Raw genomic sequence first — 18,965 nt, 5'->3', positions numbered from 1 at the left:
TGACGTTTGCATGCCTAACATAATTGACATAACATAATTGAGTGATAACATCACCACATCCGTTCCTTTACTGACTAAAAACAGTGGCTCATCGAAAGCAGCAGCTTTCCCGGTTTAAAGATGGCCGCTGTGGGCAGTCGCTCTGATGATGTCAGTAGCTGTAGACGCGTCAGAGGAGTGGTGTAGTGTCACAGTTTGATGCCTATCACAGAATGGTGCGGAAGTGACGTTGTTGCGTACTGCGCATGCGCGATGCGTTCCAAACGCTCGCTCCGTGCGTTCCAACATAGTTTCGGCAATACAGTTCAGCGAAACCATCACATAATGTTACGGAAGTGATGTTACACACAACACAAACACGGCGACGTTGTTGCGTACTGCGCATGCGCGATGCGTTCCAAACACTTGCGCCGTGCGTTCCAACATAGTTTCGGCAATACAGTTCAGCGAAACCATCACATAATGTTACGGAAGTGAAGTTACACACAACACAAACACTGGGCCGTTCGTTACAACACTAATACTTCCCTTGTTACCTAGTAGGTTTTGCATTGCTGGGACTTGTATTACTGTTGTAACGAACGGCCCAGTGTTTGTGTTGTGTGTAACTTCACTTCCGTAACATTATGTGATGGTTTCGCTGAACTGTATTGCCGAAACTATGTTGGAACGCACGGCGCAAGTGTTTGGAACGCATCGCGCATGCGCAGTACGCAACAACGTGGCCGTGTTTGTGTTGTGTGTAACATCACTTCCGTAACATTATGTGATGGTTTCGCTGAACTGTATTGCCGAAACTATGTTGGAACGCACGGCGCGAGCGTTTGGAACGCATCGCGCATGCGCAGTACGCAACAACGTCACTTCCGCACCATCCTGTGATAGGCATCAAACTGTGACACTACACCGGAATGGTAGCCCCTCCCAGGAATAGAAGGTGATCGGGGAGTGATGTGGAGGTATGCAGTAGAGTTGGGCAGATCGGTGGAACTATATGGCTCTGTACTATGTACAGGTAAGTGGCCGTGTATAATACTCCCGGAGTGGGTGTTCTTCTTGGCCGGGGACACGTGATACACCATAATAGTGGAGCCGGGGGGACTGATAGTGATCAGAGGTGTGATCCCAAATGACTTGTATTGTAATTACCAATCCCTGGGGGAGGGCTGTCCTCTGATCAGTGCATTATACCAGTGACCATGGAGAATATTAGTGTGTGCTGGGAAGAGTACACTTCATATTTATATCATCAGATCCTTCAATCATTTCCTTTACTTAAAGCGGAGTTCCACCCAAAAATGGAACTTCCACTTATCCGGTTTTTCCCACCCTGTGGTGTCACATTTGTCACCTTTCAGGGGGGAGGGGGAGCCGATAACTGGCTAATACAGGTATTTGCTCCCACTTCCGGCGATAGATTGCGGTGATCTATGCCATGTCTGGACCCATGTCCGTCCTCCATCCCCCCCCCCGCTGTCTTCTGGGAGACACACAGGTCCCAGAAGACAGCAGGGACCAGTCAGGACGTGCAGCGTAACTCGCTCATTCACAGTAGGGAACCAGGCTGTGACGCCGCAAGGACTGATGTCCGCTCTCTGCTGATGTCACCAATATCAGTCCAACTCTGGGATGTCCAGACTGATTAGCCCTCTCAGTGAGCCGCTGAGACGGCCACTCCCCGCCCCTCCACAGCTCAGCGCGCCAATGAGCAGAGCAGGAGAGCTGCCGATTGACAGTCAGCAGCTCTCTGCTCAGGGAGCTGAGAGAACCAAGGCAACGGTGATGTTCGAACGCTCGGTTCTCAGTGCAGAGATGACGGGGGACAGATGCAGCATCCACCTAGGTAAGTATAAAACTACAATAACCCCCAAACCCATACTTCTCTTTTAATCACCACTGGGTTTTAAATTTTCTCCAAAATAAACGAAAAAAGAGTGAATTTTTTTTTTTCTCTTCATTTCTGTTATAAAAGTTTGCAAATAATTGTTCTTAAGCGCCTGAAAGACAGCAACATACAAGGATATACAATGTAATACTGACACATAATCACACATGATGGTCTTGTGTCTTTTTTTCAACCTCACCTACTATGTGACTATGTAAGTTATAGCATCTACAGACTATAGTATATATCTGAAAATTGATCAATCCTGATGTACTGACAGCCGATCTAATTTCTTGAGGCACAAATATCCCCCAAATGACCTGCTTTTGGAAAGTAGACAGTCAAAGGTATTTAGTAAGAAGCATTATTTTTTGTCATAAGTTTTTTGGAAAATGAAGATATTAGAATTTTTTATTTTTTTTTAAATACTGTCACCAGTGCAGTACATCATATAACTGGTGTGCTGGTGACAATATGGAAAAAAAAATGTTCTTCCTTTTAAAAGGAATTAAAAAAAAAATAAAAAATAAAGGAAAAAAAAAAAAAAAAAAAAAAAAAAAAATATATATATATATATATATATATATATATATATATATATATATATATATATATATATAATATTTTTTTTTTTTTTCACATTAACATACTGTGACCAGAGCAATATAATGTTACCTATTTATTTATTTAAAAAAAAAAAAATTTTTAAACATTGCTTGCTTATAGCAGTGAAATGCATTGCTATAAGCAAGCATTTTACTGAATGAAACTGATTCATTCAGTCTGTTTTGATGTAATTGGCCAACATCCTCTTCTTGTTGGGTCCCTTGCCGGTGTTCTGCTGGGAAGGTTCCCCCTGGCGGATAATGTAGAAAGTTGCTTCCAATGAGTGCACTGAAAGTGTTTTGTAAAGCCACGTTTTTGTTTTTTTCCTGTTCCCTCTGTTAGATAACATTAAGCTCCCCAGTGTATGTGATTTTATAAAAATACCCTACCTAATACCTTATTAACAGAGAATGACGGGCACGTAAACTAGAGTGCACCAATACTAGTATCAGTGCCGATACCAAGCATTTGCACGAGTATCTGTACTAGTACAAATGTTCCGATACCTTTTGTATCGGACCAGGTGTCCTCAAGCTCAGCAGGGGGGGCCGAGCAGCCTCACAGGTGATTGGAGGGGGCAGTTAAAAGCACCGATCTCTCTCTCTATAGCTTTTCTGACAGCTGCTTCTCCTCCTCTCTCTCCCGGTGTCTTAACTGCCCCCACTGCTGCATAAATCACCCTCGACTGTCCCGTGTCCTCCCTCTCTCTGGTGTCCTCCGAGTCGTCCTCCCTCCTCCTCCTCTCCAGGTCTTCCTGCTTTGCTTTTTTTTTGTTATTTTTTTATAGGGGAAAAAAAAAAACATGTCGCACTTGCCTGCTCTGTGCAATGGTTTTTCACGGAGCAGCCCTGATCCTCTTCTGGGGTCCCCAGCTTGTGCTCCAGGCCCTTCCTCTTAATCAGGTCCCCCCCAAGTCCCGCTGCTGCGTCCATTGGCAGACAGCGGGGACTTGCCCTCCACCCCACACCGGATTTGATTGATGGTGAAAAACAATCTTTCTCCAGTAAGGAGAGATACAACGGCGGGAATCGGGTGGGCTCAGGTAGGGAAAAGGGGGAGCTTCAGAAATGGCTAAAAAAGGGTACCCTGGCCTAGTGCATTATCCCACAAAGATTTATTAGGAATATTACTCAAAAATTAAGGTGATAAAAACACACCTAATTTTTTGATTCACATGATCTATGAAAAACACACCATAAAAATTGCGGATGTTTTCAGCAGCCATTTTTTTTCCGGCACAATGCTGAAAACCGTATTTTCAGGCCGATAATTTTAGGCACATCACAAGTGCATGGCCATCATTCCAAAAATCTAAACTGCATTCATCTGTAGGGAAATGTAATGGGGTTTTCTCCTCTTTTAGTTGAGCACACACCTATTAGGTGTAGAAACATCCATAAAACAATTCAAAGAACATTTCCTGCTCAACTTGCCAGCCAGCTTGCAACCAACAGAATTAACCTGTCTACAATACATTTGAAAATACATGCGTAAGCTGTGGAGGCCATGACAAGGCACCCCATTATTATCCGCAGTTCTAACTATACATTTTTTGAAAGCCTCCATAGTAGAAGCACATATATAATAATGGATAGGCAGAGGGCAGGGGAGCCTGGAAGTAGCCCACCCCTCCTTAAAGGCACAGGCGTGCGCTAGAAACACCCAGCACATAGCACAATGGGCGCAAAGGTGTCCAGTGCATCCCCTCACCAGTAGTGATCTCCAATGAGGGGACATACTGGACACCTTTGTGCTATGTGCTGGGTGTTTCTAGCGTGCGCGCCTGTGCCTATAAGGAGGGGTGGACTACTTCCAGGCTCGCCTGCCCTCTACCTATCCATTATAATGCATGTGCTTCTACCATGGAGGCTCTCAAAAATGTATAGAGTTAGGACTGCGGATAATAATGGGATGCCTTGTTGCGGCTTGCGCATGTATTTTTAAATGTGTGCAAACTAAACCCCTGTTTTTAACACATACTGTTAGACAGGATATCTGGCTGGTAAGTTGAGCTGGGAATTTTCTTTAGGTTTTGTTTGACATGTGTCGCCCTTGTGCAAAATACATCCCTGGGAATTACAGACTAGTTAGCCTAACATCAATAGTATGTAAACTCTTGGAGGGGATGATGTGCTCCTTGTTCAAAGGCCAGTTATGGGGTTATTCAGTTGCTCATCAAGTAGAAAAAAAGGCCAATGACGTTCCTGGGGCCTGCAAAAAAAAAACAAAAAAAAAACAGTGAAGTCCATATTCTCTATTGTTTTTTTTTTTTAATTGTGCCATTACCTTACTAATAAAGATAATTTTAAAAGCTTTTGCATTTCCTTTTCAGCTCTTCTGAAGCTATAGCCATGAAGTTCTCAAAGCTGCCCTGTCTCCTGCTGATTGCACTGTGTGTGACGCTCTTCCTCAGCTATGTCACTTGGAGTCCTCACTCCAGTGTAGAATCGAAGAGTACAGCCCCTCAGTTTCCAAATGAAGACGGAAGTGGCAGAAGGACAACCTCACAGGATGTATTTTATGGAATAATGTTTGATGCTGGAAGTACCGGAACACGCATACATGTATATAATTTCAGCCGAACATCCTCTGGTAAGTTGGGCCAAAAAAAATAGTCTAGGTCCTCATTCACACAGGCACAGAGGAACATACAGTGTGAAGAAGGAATGTGTTTATGTGGCCAGAAGACACCTGGTGGTAATGAGTGGTGCTTGCGTACAGCCACCTTTTGCAGATCAATGACAAACTGAGGCTGCATGCTTATCACAGCACATCCAAGTGCTTGCTTGCATAAGTAATTGATGAGTGGCCTTGGGTGTAAAATGTCTGTGTCCAGGGCTGATCATTGACTCCTGTACACAAGCAAACAGTAGTACCAAACCTTCTGCCTTAACCACTTAAGCCCCGGATCAATTTGCAGCCAAAGGACCAGGCCCCTTTTTGCGATTCGGCACTGCGCCGCTTTAACTGACAATTGTGCGGTCGTGCGACGTGGCTCCCAAACAAAATTGGCGTCCTTTCCCCCCCCCCCACAAATAGAGATTTCTTTTGGTGTTATTTGATCACCTCTGCGGTTTTTATTTTTTGCGCTATAAACAAAAATAGAGTTTTTTACTTTTTGCTATAATAAATATCCCCCAAAAATATATAAAAATACATTTTTTTCCTCCATTAAGGCCGATGCGTATTCTTCTACATATTTTTGGTAAAAAAATAAATTGCGATTGGTTTGCGCAAAAGTTATAGCGTTTACAAAATAGGGTATAGTTTTATAGCATGTTTATTAATTATTATAATTTTTTTTTTTTTACTACTAATGGCGGCAATCAGTGATTTTATTTTTATTTATTTTTTTGTGACTGCTACATTATGGCAGACACATCAGACATTTTTGACACATTTTTGGGACCATTGTCATTTATACAGCAATCGGTGCTATTTAAATGCACTGATTCCCGTGTAAATGACACTGGCAGGGAAGGAGTTAACCAGTAGGGACGGGGAGGGGTTAAGTGTGACGTATGTGTGTTTGTTTTTATTTTATTTTTTATTTTTTTTACTGTTGGGGGGGGGGGGGGGGAGCGTGGCTTGGCATGTAACATCACTGATCGTCTTTCCCTATAACAGGGAACAGACGATCAGGGACAGCCACACTAGGAAGCACGGGAAGATGTTTGTTTACACAGACCTCTCCTTGTTCTTCAGCTCTGTGACCCGATCGCGGGACACCAGCAGCGATCGGGTCCGCGGATCCTGCGGCCACGGAGCTCAGGACCAGGGTCGCGAGTGCACGACCCACAGCTGGGCACTTAAAGAGCAACGTACAAGTACGTGATTGTGCCCAGCCATGCCATTCTGCCAATGTAAATGTGCAAGAGGCGGTCCTTAACCACTTGCCGACTGCCGCACGACGATGTACGTCGGCAGAATGGCACGGGCAGGCATATGGGCGTATATATAAGTCCCTGCCTTCCCGCGGGTGGGGGGCCCGATCGGGCCCCCCCCCGGTGCCTGCGGTGGTCGGCATTCGTTCGGGAGCGATCCGGGATGAGGGGGCGGCCATTCATTCATGGCCACCCCCTCGCGATCGCTCCCGACGAATAGAAATGCTCCGTGACATCACTTCCTCTCCTCACAGGAGAGGAAGTGATGTAATCTCTCCTCCGTGTCGGTATTTTTCATTCCGGCACCGAGGAGAGAGGATCGGTGAGTTGCACCAATACACCACACGTACAGTAGAACATGCCAGGCACACTCACACCCCCCCGATCACCCCCCCAATTACCCCTGCCCCCCCCAGTCACAGTGACACCAATTGCATTTTTTTTTTTGCATTGGTGTCATTTGTGACTGTAATAACTGTTAGGGCAGTTAGGGTTAGCCCCCTTTAGTTCTAATGTGCCCCCCTAACCCCCCCAATAAAGGTTTAACCCCGTGATCACCCCCCGTCGCCAGTGTCACTAAGGCTGGGTTCACATTGCAGCGGTTTATGAGAACGAATGTGATTCGCACCGCACTGCAGTGCAAATCACATCCGATCTCTGTGCGATTCGAGTTCAGCCATACAGATAGTATGGCTGAATTCGCGCCGCACCCGCCGCAAATTCGCACGGGACCCTTTTTTTGGTCCGCAGCAGAATCGGATCGCATGGGTGTTCACACCATGCGATCCGAGTTTGCAGATCGCACTGCGATATGCGAACTGATCTGGGGGTGTCATTAACATTTCACTGACACTCCCAGCAGTTCGCATAGGGCAGTGTGAACTGCCGCCGGGAGGCATGCGATGCGGGAACCCGCCGCGGATTTGTGGTGTTCCTGCATCGCTCCAGTGTGAACCCAGCCTAATAAGCGATCGTTTTTCTGATCGCTGTATTAGTGTCACAGGTGACGCTAGTTAGGCAGGTAGGTATTTAGGTTCGCCGCAGCTTTTTCTAGCGCCAGGGACCCCCATATACTACCGCATAAAGCCCCCTGATTGCCCCCTAGTTAACCCTTTCACCAGTGATCACCATATAACTGTTACAGGTGACGCTGGTTGGTTAGTTATTTTTTTATAGTTTCAGGGCACCCACCATTTATTACCTAGTCTCACTAGTGTACCCCTAAATTTAGGGGTGTCTACTTTCCAAAATGGGGTCATTTGGGGGGCATTTGTGCCATCTTGGCATTTTATGGCCTTCAAAACTGTAACGCCCTTAGAAAGCCTGAAGGCGGTGCTTGGTTTTCGGGGCCCCGTACGCGGCTAGGCTCCCAAAAAGTCCCACATATGTGGTATCCCCGTACTCAGGAGAAGCAGCAGAATTTATTTTGGGGTGTCATTTCACATATGCCCATGGCATGCGTGAGCAATATATCATTTAGTGACAACTTTGTGAAAAAAAGAAATAAAAAAAAAAAGTTTGTAATTTTCCCGCAACTTGTGGCAAAATATAAAATATTCCATGGACTCAACATGCCTCTCAGCAAATAGCTTGGGGTATCTACTTTCTAAAATGGGGTCATTTGTGGGGGTTTTGTGCCATCTTGGCATTTTATGGCCTTCAAAACTGTAATAGGTAGTGAGGAGTGAAGTCAAATATTTACGCCCTTAGAAAACCTGAAGGCGGTTCTTGGCTTTCGGGGCCCCGTACGCGGCTAGGCTCCCAAAAAATCCCACACATGTGGTATCCCCGTACTCAGGAGAAGCAGCAGAATTTATTTTGGGGTGTCATTTCACATATGCCCATAGCATGTGTGAGCAATATATCATTTAGTGACAACTTTGTGTAAAAAAAAAAAAAAAAAAAAAAAAAAATTTTTTTTTGTCATTATTCAATCGCTTGAGGCAAAAAAATAAAATATTCAATGGGCTCAACATGCCACTTATCAATTTCCTTAGGGGGTCTACTTTCCAAAATGGGGTCATTTGGGGGGGGTTTTGTACTGCCCTGCCATTTTAGCACCTCAAGAAATGAGATAGGCAGTCGTAAACTAAAAGCTGCGTAAATTCCAGAAAACGTACCTTAGTTTGTAGATGTGACAACTTTTGCGCAAACCAATAAATATACAGTTATTGACTTTTTTTTTACCAAAGACATGTGGCTGAATACATTTTGGCCTAAATGTATGACTAAAATTGAGTTTATTGGATTTTTCTAATAACAAAAAGCAGAAAATATCATTTTTTTCAAAATTTACGGTCTTTTTCCATTTATATCGCAAAAAATAAAAATTGCAGAGGCAATCAAATACCATCAAAAGAAAGCTCTATTTTTGGGAAGAAAAGGACGCAAATTTTGTTTGGGTACAACATTGCATGACCGCGCAATTACCAGTTAAAGCAGCGCAGTGCCAAATTGTAAAAAGACCTCTGGTCATTTACCAGCAAAATGGTCCGGTCTGAAAGTGGTTAAGCGGTTAACATATTGTGCACAATAAAATATACATTGCTTAGTAAATTTTTGCAAAGGGGTCAAATAATAATTTCACTCATCAAAATGCAAATCAATTTATAACTTTTTTGAAATGTGTTTTCTGAATTGTTTTTTGCTGTCTCTCACTGTTAAAATAACCCTACCATTAAAATTATAGACTGATCATTTGTCAGTGGGCAAACGTACAAAATCAGCAGGGGATCAAAAAAATTTTTTCCCCTCACTGTATGATCTCATAGGAAGATTGTTACTGATGTAAATAGAATCGGGACAGGATCTCTTTAAGAGGAGGTCTGCTCACCCTTGCAAAAATTTTAAAAAGGGCAGCTACACATACTGTAGCTGCTGACTTTTAATAATGGGACACTTGCCTGTCCTGGAGTCCAGCGATGTCGGCACTGCAGCTGATGTTTCCATCAGCTGTCGGGTGCTGCCGCCGCCAAGGGAACTCAGCGGTGCAGCATTACGGCTTCACTACGGTTCCCTACTGCGCATGCACAAGGCACCACTGCGTTCTAATGGCCCGGGGTGGGGAAAGGAGGAGGGAGGATGAGGGAGCCGAGCTGCTGACATAATGCGCAGTGGCCCGGAACTGGGGACAGGATATCCGCTCTCCCCGAAAGGTTCAAAATGTGGCATCGGGGGGAGGGACAAATGAGTTGAAGTTCCACTTTTGGGTGGAACTCCACTTTAACATCTGTAGGTCTTTGTTATTGCAAAGTCAGGTATTGATGCCATTATAACAGTGTTTATTTTCAACTGGCCTTTTCTCACCAGGTGCGCCCATTCTGGATCATGAGACATTTAAAGCTATAAAGCCAGGATTGTCTGCATATGCTGATGAGCCAGAAAAAGTAAGTATACAGAATGGAATGTTTTGTTTTTGAAATACCTATTGTTATTCATCACCACTGCATAGTCACCAAAACGTCTGGTAACATGATGTGTAACTGGTTGTAAAATAGGACTTGGTAGAAGGGGATATGCTAGTAGGTAGGCTTTATTGCAGAAGAGACCTACTGTATCTCTTCTGCAATAAGTCTAGGTTCCCATCTATACGGCTGCACTTTTCAGGCACGTATTGCAATGTGTTTTGCATTTTTAAACCCACGTTTTTTAATGCGTCTTTGCATGTAGTCTCCACGCATTTTGCGTTTTATTTTGTAAACGCACTTTATATAGCTGGCTGCTAAGGAGGAGGCCGGGAAGCCGCTTCCTTGACAACCGATGAGTCGCCAATGGGCTCCCCGCTGAAAGCTGAATATAAAAAAATGCCAGCAAAAAATATTCGCAAAAAAACCTGCGTGGGGTCCCCCCCAGGTTCATACCAGGCCCCTCGGGTCTAGTATAGATTCAGTTGGAACCATATATATATATATATAATAATTTTTTTTTTTTTTATAAATGGGCCCCGCCCCCCAAAAAAAGCAGTGAAATGCTAACAAAATACAAGTGCCGGTTTTTGACAAGTCATTTTTTAAACTTGAAGCCCGGAGCTGTCTTCTTCCTCTCTGCCGCTATCTTCTTCCCCGCTAAAAACAAAAAAGCCACTGATGTCCCGAGGCTGTCGTCTTCCGTTTTGTGAGGGCCCCCCCGTCAGTCACCTCTTTTATATAAAGCCATGGGGCATGGCCATCCAATGATGTCACCCGGAGAGCCTGTCCCTTGTGATGTGACAGGACAACAGCGGCTTTTTCGTTTTTAGCAGGTAACCGGCAGCGAGGAAGGAGATGGCTCCGCTGGAGACGGCACAAGAAGATGATGGCTCCAGACTTCTTATTTATTAAAGGACTTCTCAAAAACCGGCTTTTGTATTTTGTTAACATTTCAGTGCTTTTTTTGGTGAATGGGTAGAGGTACTGTGTACCTGATACCCATTCACATTGGGGGGGGGGCAGGATCTGGTTGGCCCCTTGTTAATGGGTGGGCTTCCAGATTCCAATAAGGATTTTGGGTTTACTGCACTATAGAATATAATTGATAAGTTTATAAGTGCCAATTATTTGAACACTGAAGATGGTCTAGTGATTATAGAGTGCTGACCCCAATTTGCCTTACAGCTAGTACTTCAGTATGTCCTGTCTTCAGTGAGGCCCTTGCTACTTTTAGCTATTTAACATTAGCGGTTTCTAAGCATCTGCCAGTATAAAATTAAGTAATTTGGTTTTACATAAGATGTCTTGCATAGACCTCTTACTGGCTGTAGGTTATCACAAACCACTGTTCCATAGATACATAGATGAAGTCAAGTATTAAATGCTTTGTGCATTTGTGGTCATGCAAATCGGCATGACAGAAGGTTTTGATTTGCTTGATGTGACCCTTACATATTTGGTATTTATCAAACAACCTTCAGGAACCATATCCTGGAACACAAGTAGTGTACATAGCAAAAAAGTCCTTAACATAATGTTTACACTAGCCTGCACATGTATACAGCGCGGTGAGGAACCTTGTCCTAATGACCCATTGAAACATGTAAGATCTCAATAGTGTGATAGTCACATTCATTTATTGGGCACACCTACGTGTGAACAAACCCATACACTGTTGGATCAAATAAGTCAAATGCCATCTGTATTAAAAACGAAATATCGCACTGGGACTTTAGATGAGGCAATGGTAACAATAGACCGTTGTCTCCATCCCTATCAGTTGTATCAAAGAGGCAATTCGATGGAAAAAGAGAAGGGAGAGGGGAAAAGAAAGGGGGGGGGGTTGGGAAATTGTAGCATCAAATAAGAACAGATAAAAATGGGACTATAATTGGGATGACGACCACTGGTAAGTAACATCGTCTCAGTCCCTAATGGTACAAATTGGAGGGGGGGGGGGGGGGGGAAGAAAGGGGGATGGTGTATGGACAGGGAATGGACAAAAAGGAGTTAGGGACTTGTAATTGCAACACACCACCGGAATATACTGAATCAATTGATGTGATGAAAGGTAGTTTATTGGGTACACTAGAGCATAATTAGGCAATGAATTTCATTACAGTAAAAAACATACAAAAAATATAACAATAATAAACATGATTGGTAAATCGCATAAAAGTAATAATAATAGAATGATGATATTAATAGACAATATACATCATAGTACCCAAATTCACCAGATATATCCAGGCTTTACTTGCTCCTGATGAGTGGAAGTTTATCCACGAAACGCGTCAAGCATTTTTACTGATGCGATGTCACAGTAACTATGCAACAGCATGTATTTTTATCCTTTATTTTTGAGGAATATGAATCAATTTTTATATTATGGTTTTCTACTATTATGCCAGTTATGTATGTTCTAGACAACTGGGTTGAGCTATGTTTGGTGTGAATTTGGGCACTATGATGTATATTGTCTATTAATATCATAATTTTTTATTTTTTTCTATGTAATTTTCTTTTTTTATTTCAAAAGAGCTTTATTATAGTATATGCAAAGAAAAACAATATTGTATCCAAGTCAAAGATGACATCTTTAAATACATAAGCTATAATTTAGAGATACTCAAAAGAGGTATGCAACATATACTCAACACCGGGCCTATACCAGTAAGACTCAAACCATTGCATATACTTCAGCTATAGGCGATGAAAGGTAAACATGTAAGATGTCCTGTACACGAAAAATGGAAGAAAAAGGAAAGGAAATACACAATGAAACATAAGGGGGAAAAAAATGGTCAATCTCGAGGTCTAAATAGAACCCAAGGGTTCCATTTCAAATCAAATGCAGAAGTAGAATCCTGTAGAGTGTGGAAAAAAAATTCTGTTAACATCGTATGGTCGGTAGGTGATAGGACTTGGGCAAAAGGGACAGCAGATGTCTTCCAATGTAAAGCTATAGTCCAGCGCATGGCCACGCACATTGAATGAATCAGCCTCACCAGTGGCTTGGGAACATCCGGAGGGGTCTGGAAAAGTAGGTAGTGTTGTAACGTTAAAGATGACCGACCAGCTAAAGCATCAATTAAACTCAATACCTCCCGCCAGGTCGGTTAAATTACTTCACAGTCCCAGAATATATGACTTAGACTGCCAACCCGATTGCAGCCCCTAAAACAGTCCGGGGGGGGGGGGGGGGGTGAGGGGGTGTATCCTATGTAGACGTGCCGGAGTGTAATACTACCGAGTCATCAATTTAATAGCTGTTTTTCTAATCGTTAAGGATCTAGTGCATTTACACATGTTATTCCAGCCCTCTCCCCAGCCCATCAAGCTCCAGCTCCCGTTCCCATTGGGATCTATATTTCAATGTCTGTGCCTCCGCCCCCGCTTCCAAAAATGTATACTAGTGAGATAAGTCCCTTCTGTCGAGGGGAGTTAAAACAGATGTCTTCAAAGAGGGTAGTCTGGTCTTGAATGAAGCTGCGATAGTGGACTAGAAAGAAATGCCTAATTTGTAGGTAGTGGTAATATTCATCATCTGGGAGAGGGTATTGGTTTTGTAAATTTAGAGCCTGTTATAAAATCGTCCCAACTTGGTAAGTTTGTGCTCCACCCAGAGATGGAATGATTCTGGGTGCTCATATGCTGGGGGAAACCTAGGATCTCCAAGGTAAGAGGCCCCTAAGGGAGTTGGGGAAGTCAGGTTATACTTGTGATGGTATTGTAGCCATAGTTGTAGACCGTTAGCTACTATACGTTTTTTTTTTTTTTTTTTTGTGCGCAGTTCGTTGATATGTTGGTGCGAAGACCACATAAGTCCCGGGAGATATAAAGGGGCGATAGATTCGCTTTCAAAATGAACTCATGGCACCTTTTGAGTTACGAATGGACCACTGGGCCTGTTGCATAAATCTACAAGCCAAATAATAAAGCCAAATTTGAGGAACGACCAGGCCGCCATTCCTCTTTGAACGGTATAGGACGTCTTTGGCGAATCTGGGGGTTCTATCGCACCAGATAAAATTATTAAGATGGGATTGCAAGTTGAGCAGATAAGATTTAGAGAGTCTGACAGGGAGGGACCGAAATAGGTATAGGAACCTGGGGAGAATAACCATCTTGAGGGCCGTGATCCTCCCGATGAAGGGAATATGTAAAGGGAGCCATTGTTTAAGAGTTTGTTTTTCAACTTGGAGATCATCGGGGGTAATTGATAGTAAAGAGTCTGCCAAAGTCTCTGAACAGACCTATACCCAAATAAGAGATGTGCGAGTCAGCCCACGTAAAGGGGTAAAAGTGCTTGATATGATCAAGATCACGGGGAGTATAGCCCACAGGAAGGGCCACAGATTTGGAGACATTAATGGAAAGTGCGGAGACCTCCGCACAACTCGACAACGTCAGTAGCAAGTTAGGCAGGGAAACAAGGGGATTGGTCAGGAACATCAGTACGTCATGGGCATACATGCAGAATTTGTACGTTGAGTTACTTTTGGTATATATCCAGAAATATCCGGGTTTTGCAAGAGAGCTATGGCTAAGGGTTCCATGGCCAGGGCAAAAATTAAGGGTGAAAGAGGACACTCTTGCCTGGGGCCTCTACCTAATGAAAAATCGGAGTTGCAACCCGGATCTTGATACGGGTTTTAGGATTACCATAGAGGGCTTGAAATCCTAAAAGAAATTCCCCCTGAAAGCCCATGTGTTGTAGGAGGTCTTTGACATAGCCCCATGAGACACTGTCAAAGGCCTTTTGTATGTCTAGGCTGAGTAAAAGAAGTTTACGGGCGGATAAATTGGCATCCTGGATAATGTCTGTTGCTAGCCGTATGTTGCCTGTTATTAAACGGTGTGGGATAAACCTGGATTGGAAATGGGATATAAGGGTAGGGATGATTTTTGCGAGTCTGTCTGCTAGAATCCTACTAAAGATTTTTAAATCATTATTAATTACCGAAATGGGCCTATAATTTTGGGGCAGTGTGTGGTTTTTATTGGGTTTTGGAATTGGGGACATATTGGCCAATAGCATTTCATCAAGGAACCTACCTCCTTGTAATATCCAATTAAAAAGGTGAACTAATCTAGGGGCTAAAATTGTGGAGAATTTTTTATAGTATAATGACGAAAAACCGTCAGGGCCCGGCGCAGAACCCGTCTTCAATAATTTAATTACCGTATTTATCGGCGTATAACACGCACCCCAAGTTTAGGAGGGCATTTTAAGGAAAAATTTTTTAGGAGGGAAGTTTAAGGGAAAAAACTTACATTTAAATGCCCATCAATGCAGCCTTATCAGTGTGCATCTGCAGCCTTGTCCATCATTGCAGAATGATCAGTGTCATTTGCGCCTTGCCCAGTGTCATTTTCAGCTTGCACAGCGCCATTTGCAGCCCTGCCCACGTTTAAATTTCCCTCCGCCGAGACAGACCGAGTGAGCGCCGCCGAAAAATACCGAGCGCTGCCGAAAAAAGACAGAGCCGACTGTACTGTGTACTCGGTACAGTCGGCTCGGTCTTTTTTCGGCAGCGCTCACTCCAGAAACAGCAGGAAGGCGGGACTGCGAGCGAAGCCGACCAGTCGGCTCGGTCTTTTTTGGCGGCGCTCTGTATTTTCTGGCGGCGCTCTGTATTTTCAGCTCAGACAATGGGGATCGGCGTATAACGCGCACCCACGTCTTTCCCCCGATTTTAAGGGGGGAAAAAGTGCGTGTTATACGCCGATAAATACTGTACATGTAGAAGTTCAGAGATAGTAATAGGTGCATTGAAGGCTTCGAGTTGCGAAGAGGACAGGATAGGGATATCTTGGAACCATGCCACTGCTCCCTGAGAGGGGGATGTGTGATCGGATGCTAACAGGGAGGAGTAAAATTGTTCAAAATTTTTTAGCACCTCCTTAGGGTGCGAAGTGATTATTCCCTCTTTTGCCATGTACACACGTAGCAGACTATCCGACGGACTTAGTCTGACGGACTGTCCGCCGGACTTTCCGAACGAGCTACCTGCTCACACACGGTACTTTTGCGGCGGACTAAGTATGGCGTATTAAGTCTGCCGTACTTTTGAAATGAACAGACTCGCCCACACACACGGAGGAAAGTCCGCTCATTTTGAGCGTGGCTCCAGGTAGCCGGGACCAGCGAAGTAAGCATTTCTGGCCCCGTCACCTGGTATGGATTTAAAGGGGAATCCCTACACTGAAAAATTGGCGTGGGGGTCACCCCTAGGTCCATATCAGACCCTTATCCGAGCACGCTACCTACGGCCAGGAAAGGGGGTGGGGATGAGCGAGTTGCCCCCCACCTCCTGAGCCATACCAGGCCACGTGTCCTCAACATGGGGGGTGCCTTGGGGAAGGCCCCCCACCCCAAAGTACCTTGTCCCCATGTTGATGAGGACAAGGGCCTCTTCCCGACAACCCTGGCCATTGGAAGAAGAACCGAAGAGGGGGACAAGACCCCCAAAGTCAGAAGAAGAAAGACCTGGACCCCCACAGTTTTGGGCGTAGGGATTCCCCTTTAAGTCCATACCAGGTGACAGGGCCAGCGACGCCTCCTTCGCTGACCCCGGCTACCTGGAGCCACGCTCAAAATGAGCGGACTTTTCTCCGGGCGGGAAAAGTCTGTTCATTTCAAAAGTACGGCGGACTGGCACACACATGGCCGTACTGTCCGCCGGAATGCGAGTCCGGCGGACAGATTGGTGTGCAAAACTACTTTCTTAGTCCACCAGACTTTTGGGTAAAAAAAAAGTACGCCGGAGCCTACACACGGGCGGATTGTCCGGCGGACTTGAGTCCGTCTGACTTTTCCACCGGATTGTTTGATCGTGTGTACGCGGCATTTGGTGGACAGCTTATATACATGAGGAGGTCGAATCGAGTTTTTCAACCTTCTAGCAAAAAACGTTGAGGCGGTGTTATATAACAAATAACATGCTTTAGCCCAACAAAGTGACTTTTCTACCTTCTTCGAAAGAAGGGAGTCGAGTTCCAGACGTTTCTGATCTATAACCCTTCTATTGGACTCTAAATGTAGGGAGTAAGCATTTTTATATAAGTGATCAGGCTCACCTGATAACTCAACAATTCTGCGCTTATTAGTTCTATTACGGGTCGCAGACAGGCTAATGATTTTACCTCTAAGGACTGCTTTAAGGGCCGTCCATAGTACTGAGGGTTGAATATCCGTTTGGGCATTAAGCGAAAAATACTCTTCCATCGACTGTGCTATTTGGGACTCTATCGCTAGGTCTGATCAGATGGATTTGTTTAATCTCCATCAATGTGTTGTGTGCGCAAGTCTAATGAAACTCGTGGTGAAGGTGACCTGATGGTCAGACCAAACACAGGGGTGAATGGTGGCACCTGTGGAGTTTGCAAGAATAACGGGTGAGGCATAAAAATATCATTATATTATTATTATTATTACTTTCATGCGATTTACCAATCATGTTTATTATTTTGTATGTTTGTTTTTTACTGTAATGAAATTCATATATATATATTCAATAATTATGCTCTAGTGTACCCAATAAACTACGTTTCATCATATCAATTGATTCAGTCTATTCCGGTGGTGTATTGCAATTAAGTCCCTAATTCCTTTTTATCCATTCCCTCCCCATACACTTTTCCCTCCTTTCCCATTTGTGCCATTAGGGACTGAGACGATGTTACTTACAAGACATCCAGGATGCGTACCTGCACATACCCATATGCCATATACCTGCACATACACATATGCCTTCGGCATCAAAAGTTTCTGCGATTTGCAGTCAGGGAAGCCCACTACCAGTTTCTGGCTCTCCCTTTTTGTCTGGCATCAGCCCCCTGAGCCTTTACCAAGGTATTGGCTCCAGTTTTGGCATTGCTGCGGCAACATGGGATCGCAATTATGGGATACCTAGACGATCTCCCGAGGGCACCTTTCTCCTCAGAATTAGAGGAGGATGTGGCGATCACCATGCAGACCCTGCAAGAATTTGGGTGGCTGTTGAACCTAAAGAAGTCGGTGATTGTACACTGACTCAGCGTTGTGTGTGTGTGTGTGTGTGTGTGTGTGTGTGTGTGTGTGTGTGTGTGTATGTATATATAATATATATATGTGTGTGTGTGTGTAGGAGGTGGCGATTGGCAGCTGTATTGTGTTTATGGGCCACGGGATCTCCCTGGGGCTTGTAGTTCTTTCCGAATGTATACAGTGGACAGGGGAGGGGCCTCTGATCCAGGCATGTAACGACAAGAGTGTAGAACAGGGATATGCAATTAGTGGACCTCCTAGATGTTGCAAAACTACAAGTCCCATCATGCCTCTGGGTGTCATGCTTGTGGCTGTCAGTCTACCTATGCCTCATGGGACTTGTAGTTCTGCAACAGCTGGAGGTCTGCTAACTGCATATCCCTGGTGTAGAAGTAGAGCGACACACTGAAGAGTGAAGCTGATACATTCCTGTGTCAGAAGCCCCTCCCCTCTCCACTGTGTACATTCAAAGAGAGAACTACAAGCCCCAGGGAGATCCCGTGGCTTGCGGGCACCATACAGCTGCCTATCGCTGACTCCCACCTCCCCCCCCCCCCGCTCGCATACTAAAACGGACAGCCAGAGGTGCAGGGGAGATACTGGGTCTGGGGGGGGGAGCGGGCCCCACAGCAGCAGGGCCCAGTTGCAAGTGCGGCTGCTGCGACCCTGAAAGTACCACCACTACAACCACAGGTTTTATGCCCAACTCCTCAACTGCTGTAAATGTAATGCCGTGTACACACGACCGGACTTATCGACGGACTAGGTCCGATGGTCTTCCCGACAGACTTTCAGCGGCGTTCCAATGGACTTTCCAAATGAACAGACCTGGCCACACACTATCACACCAAAGTCTGATGGATTAGAACGTGATGACATACGACCGGACTAGAATAAGGAAGTTCATAGCCGGTAGCCAATAGCTGCCCTAGCGTCCGTCGGTCTTTGTCCGTCGGATACACGTGAACGGATTTCTCGATAGGAACTGGGTCTGGCGGAGTTCCGGCTGAAAAATTTGAAACATGTTCTATTTCTAAAGTCCATCAGATTTTTGTATAGCAAAGGTCCGATTGAGCCCACACACGATCGAGTTGTCCAGATTCGTTCCATCGGACCTTTACTGTCAAAGTCCGATCATGTGTACGCGGCAT

General features: G+C 44.6%; 1 protein-coding gene across 1 annotated transcript in view; it reads left to right on the top strand.

The window, feature by feature from the left end:
• The first annotated feature begins 908 nt into the window (after positions 1-908).
• ENTPD6 (ectonucleoside triphosphate diphosphohydrolase 6) overlaps positions 909-18,965 on the top strand; it is a 62,689-nt gene continuing 44,632 nt past the window's right edge. Inside the window, exons 1-3 of the mRNA XM_077486192.1 lie at positions 909-1,015; positions 4,824-5,083; positions 9,685-9,761. Coding sequence (XP_077342318.1) covers positions 1,008-1,015; positions 4,824-5,083; positions 9,685-9,761 — 345 coding nt within the window. The 5' untranslated portion in view covers positions 909-1,007. The remainder of the gene's footprint in view (positions 1,016-4,823; positions 5,084-9,684; positions 9,762-18,965) is intronic.

This window comes from Lithobates pipiens, unplaced genomic scaffold, assembly GCF_037356315.1.
Source record: "Lithobates pipiens isolate NorthernLeopardFrog02 unplaced genomic scaffold, aLitPip1_a1.2 Scaffold_18, whole genome shotgun sequence".
NCBI classification, from domain to species: domain Eukaryota; kingdom Metazoa; phylum Chordata; class Amphibia; order Anura; family Ranidae; genus Lithobates; species Lithobates pipiens.
This window is presented reverse-complemented; position numbering and strand designations above follow the sequence as displayed.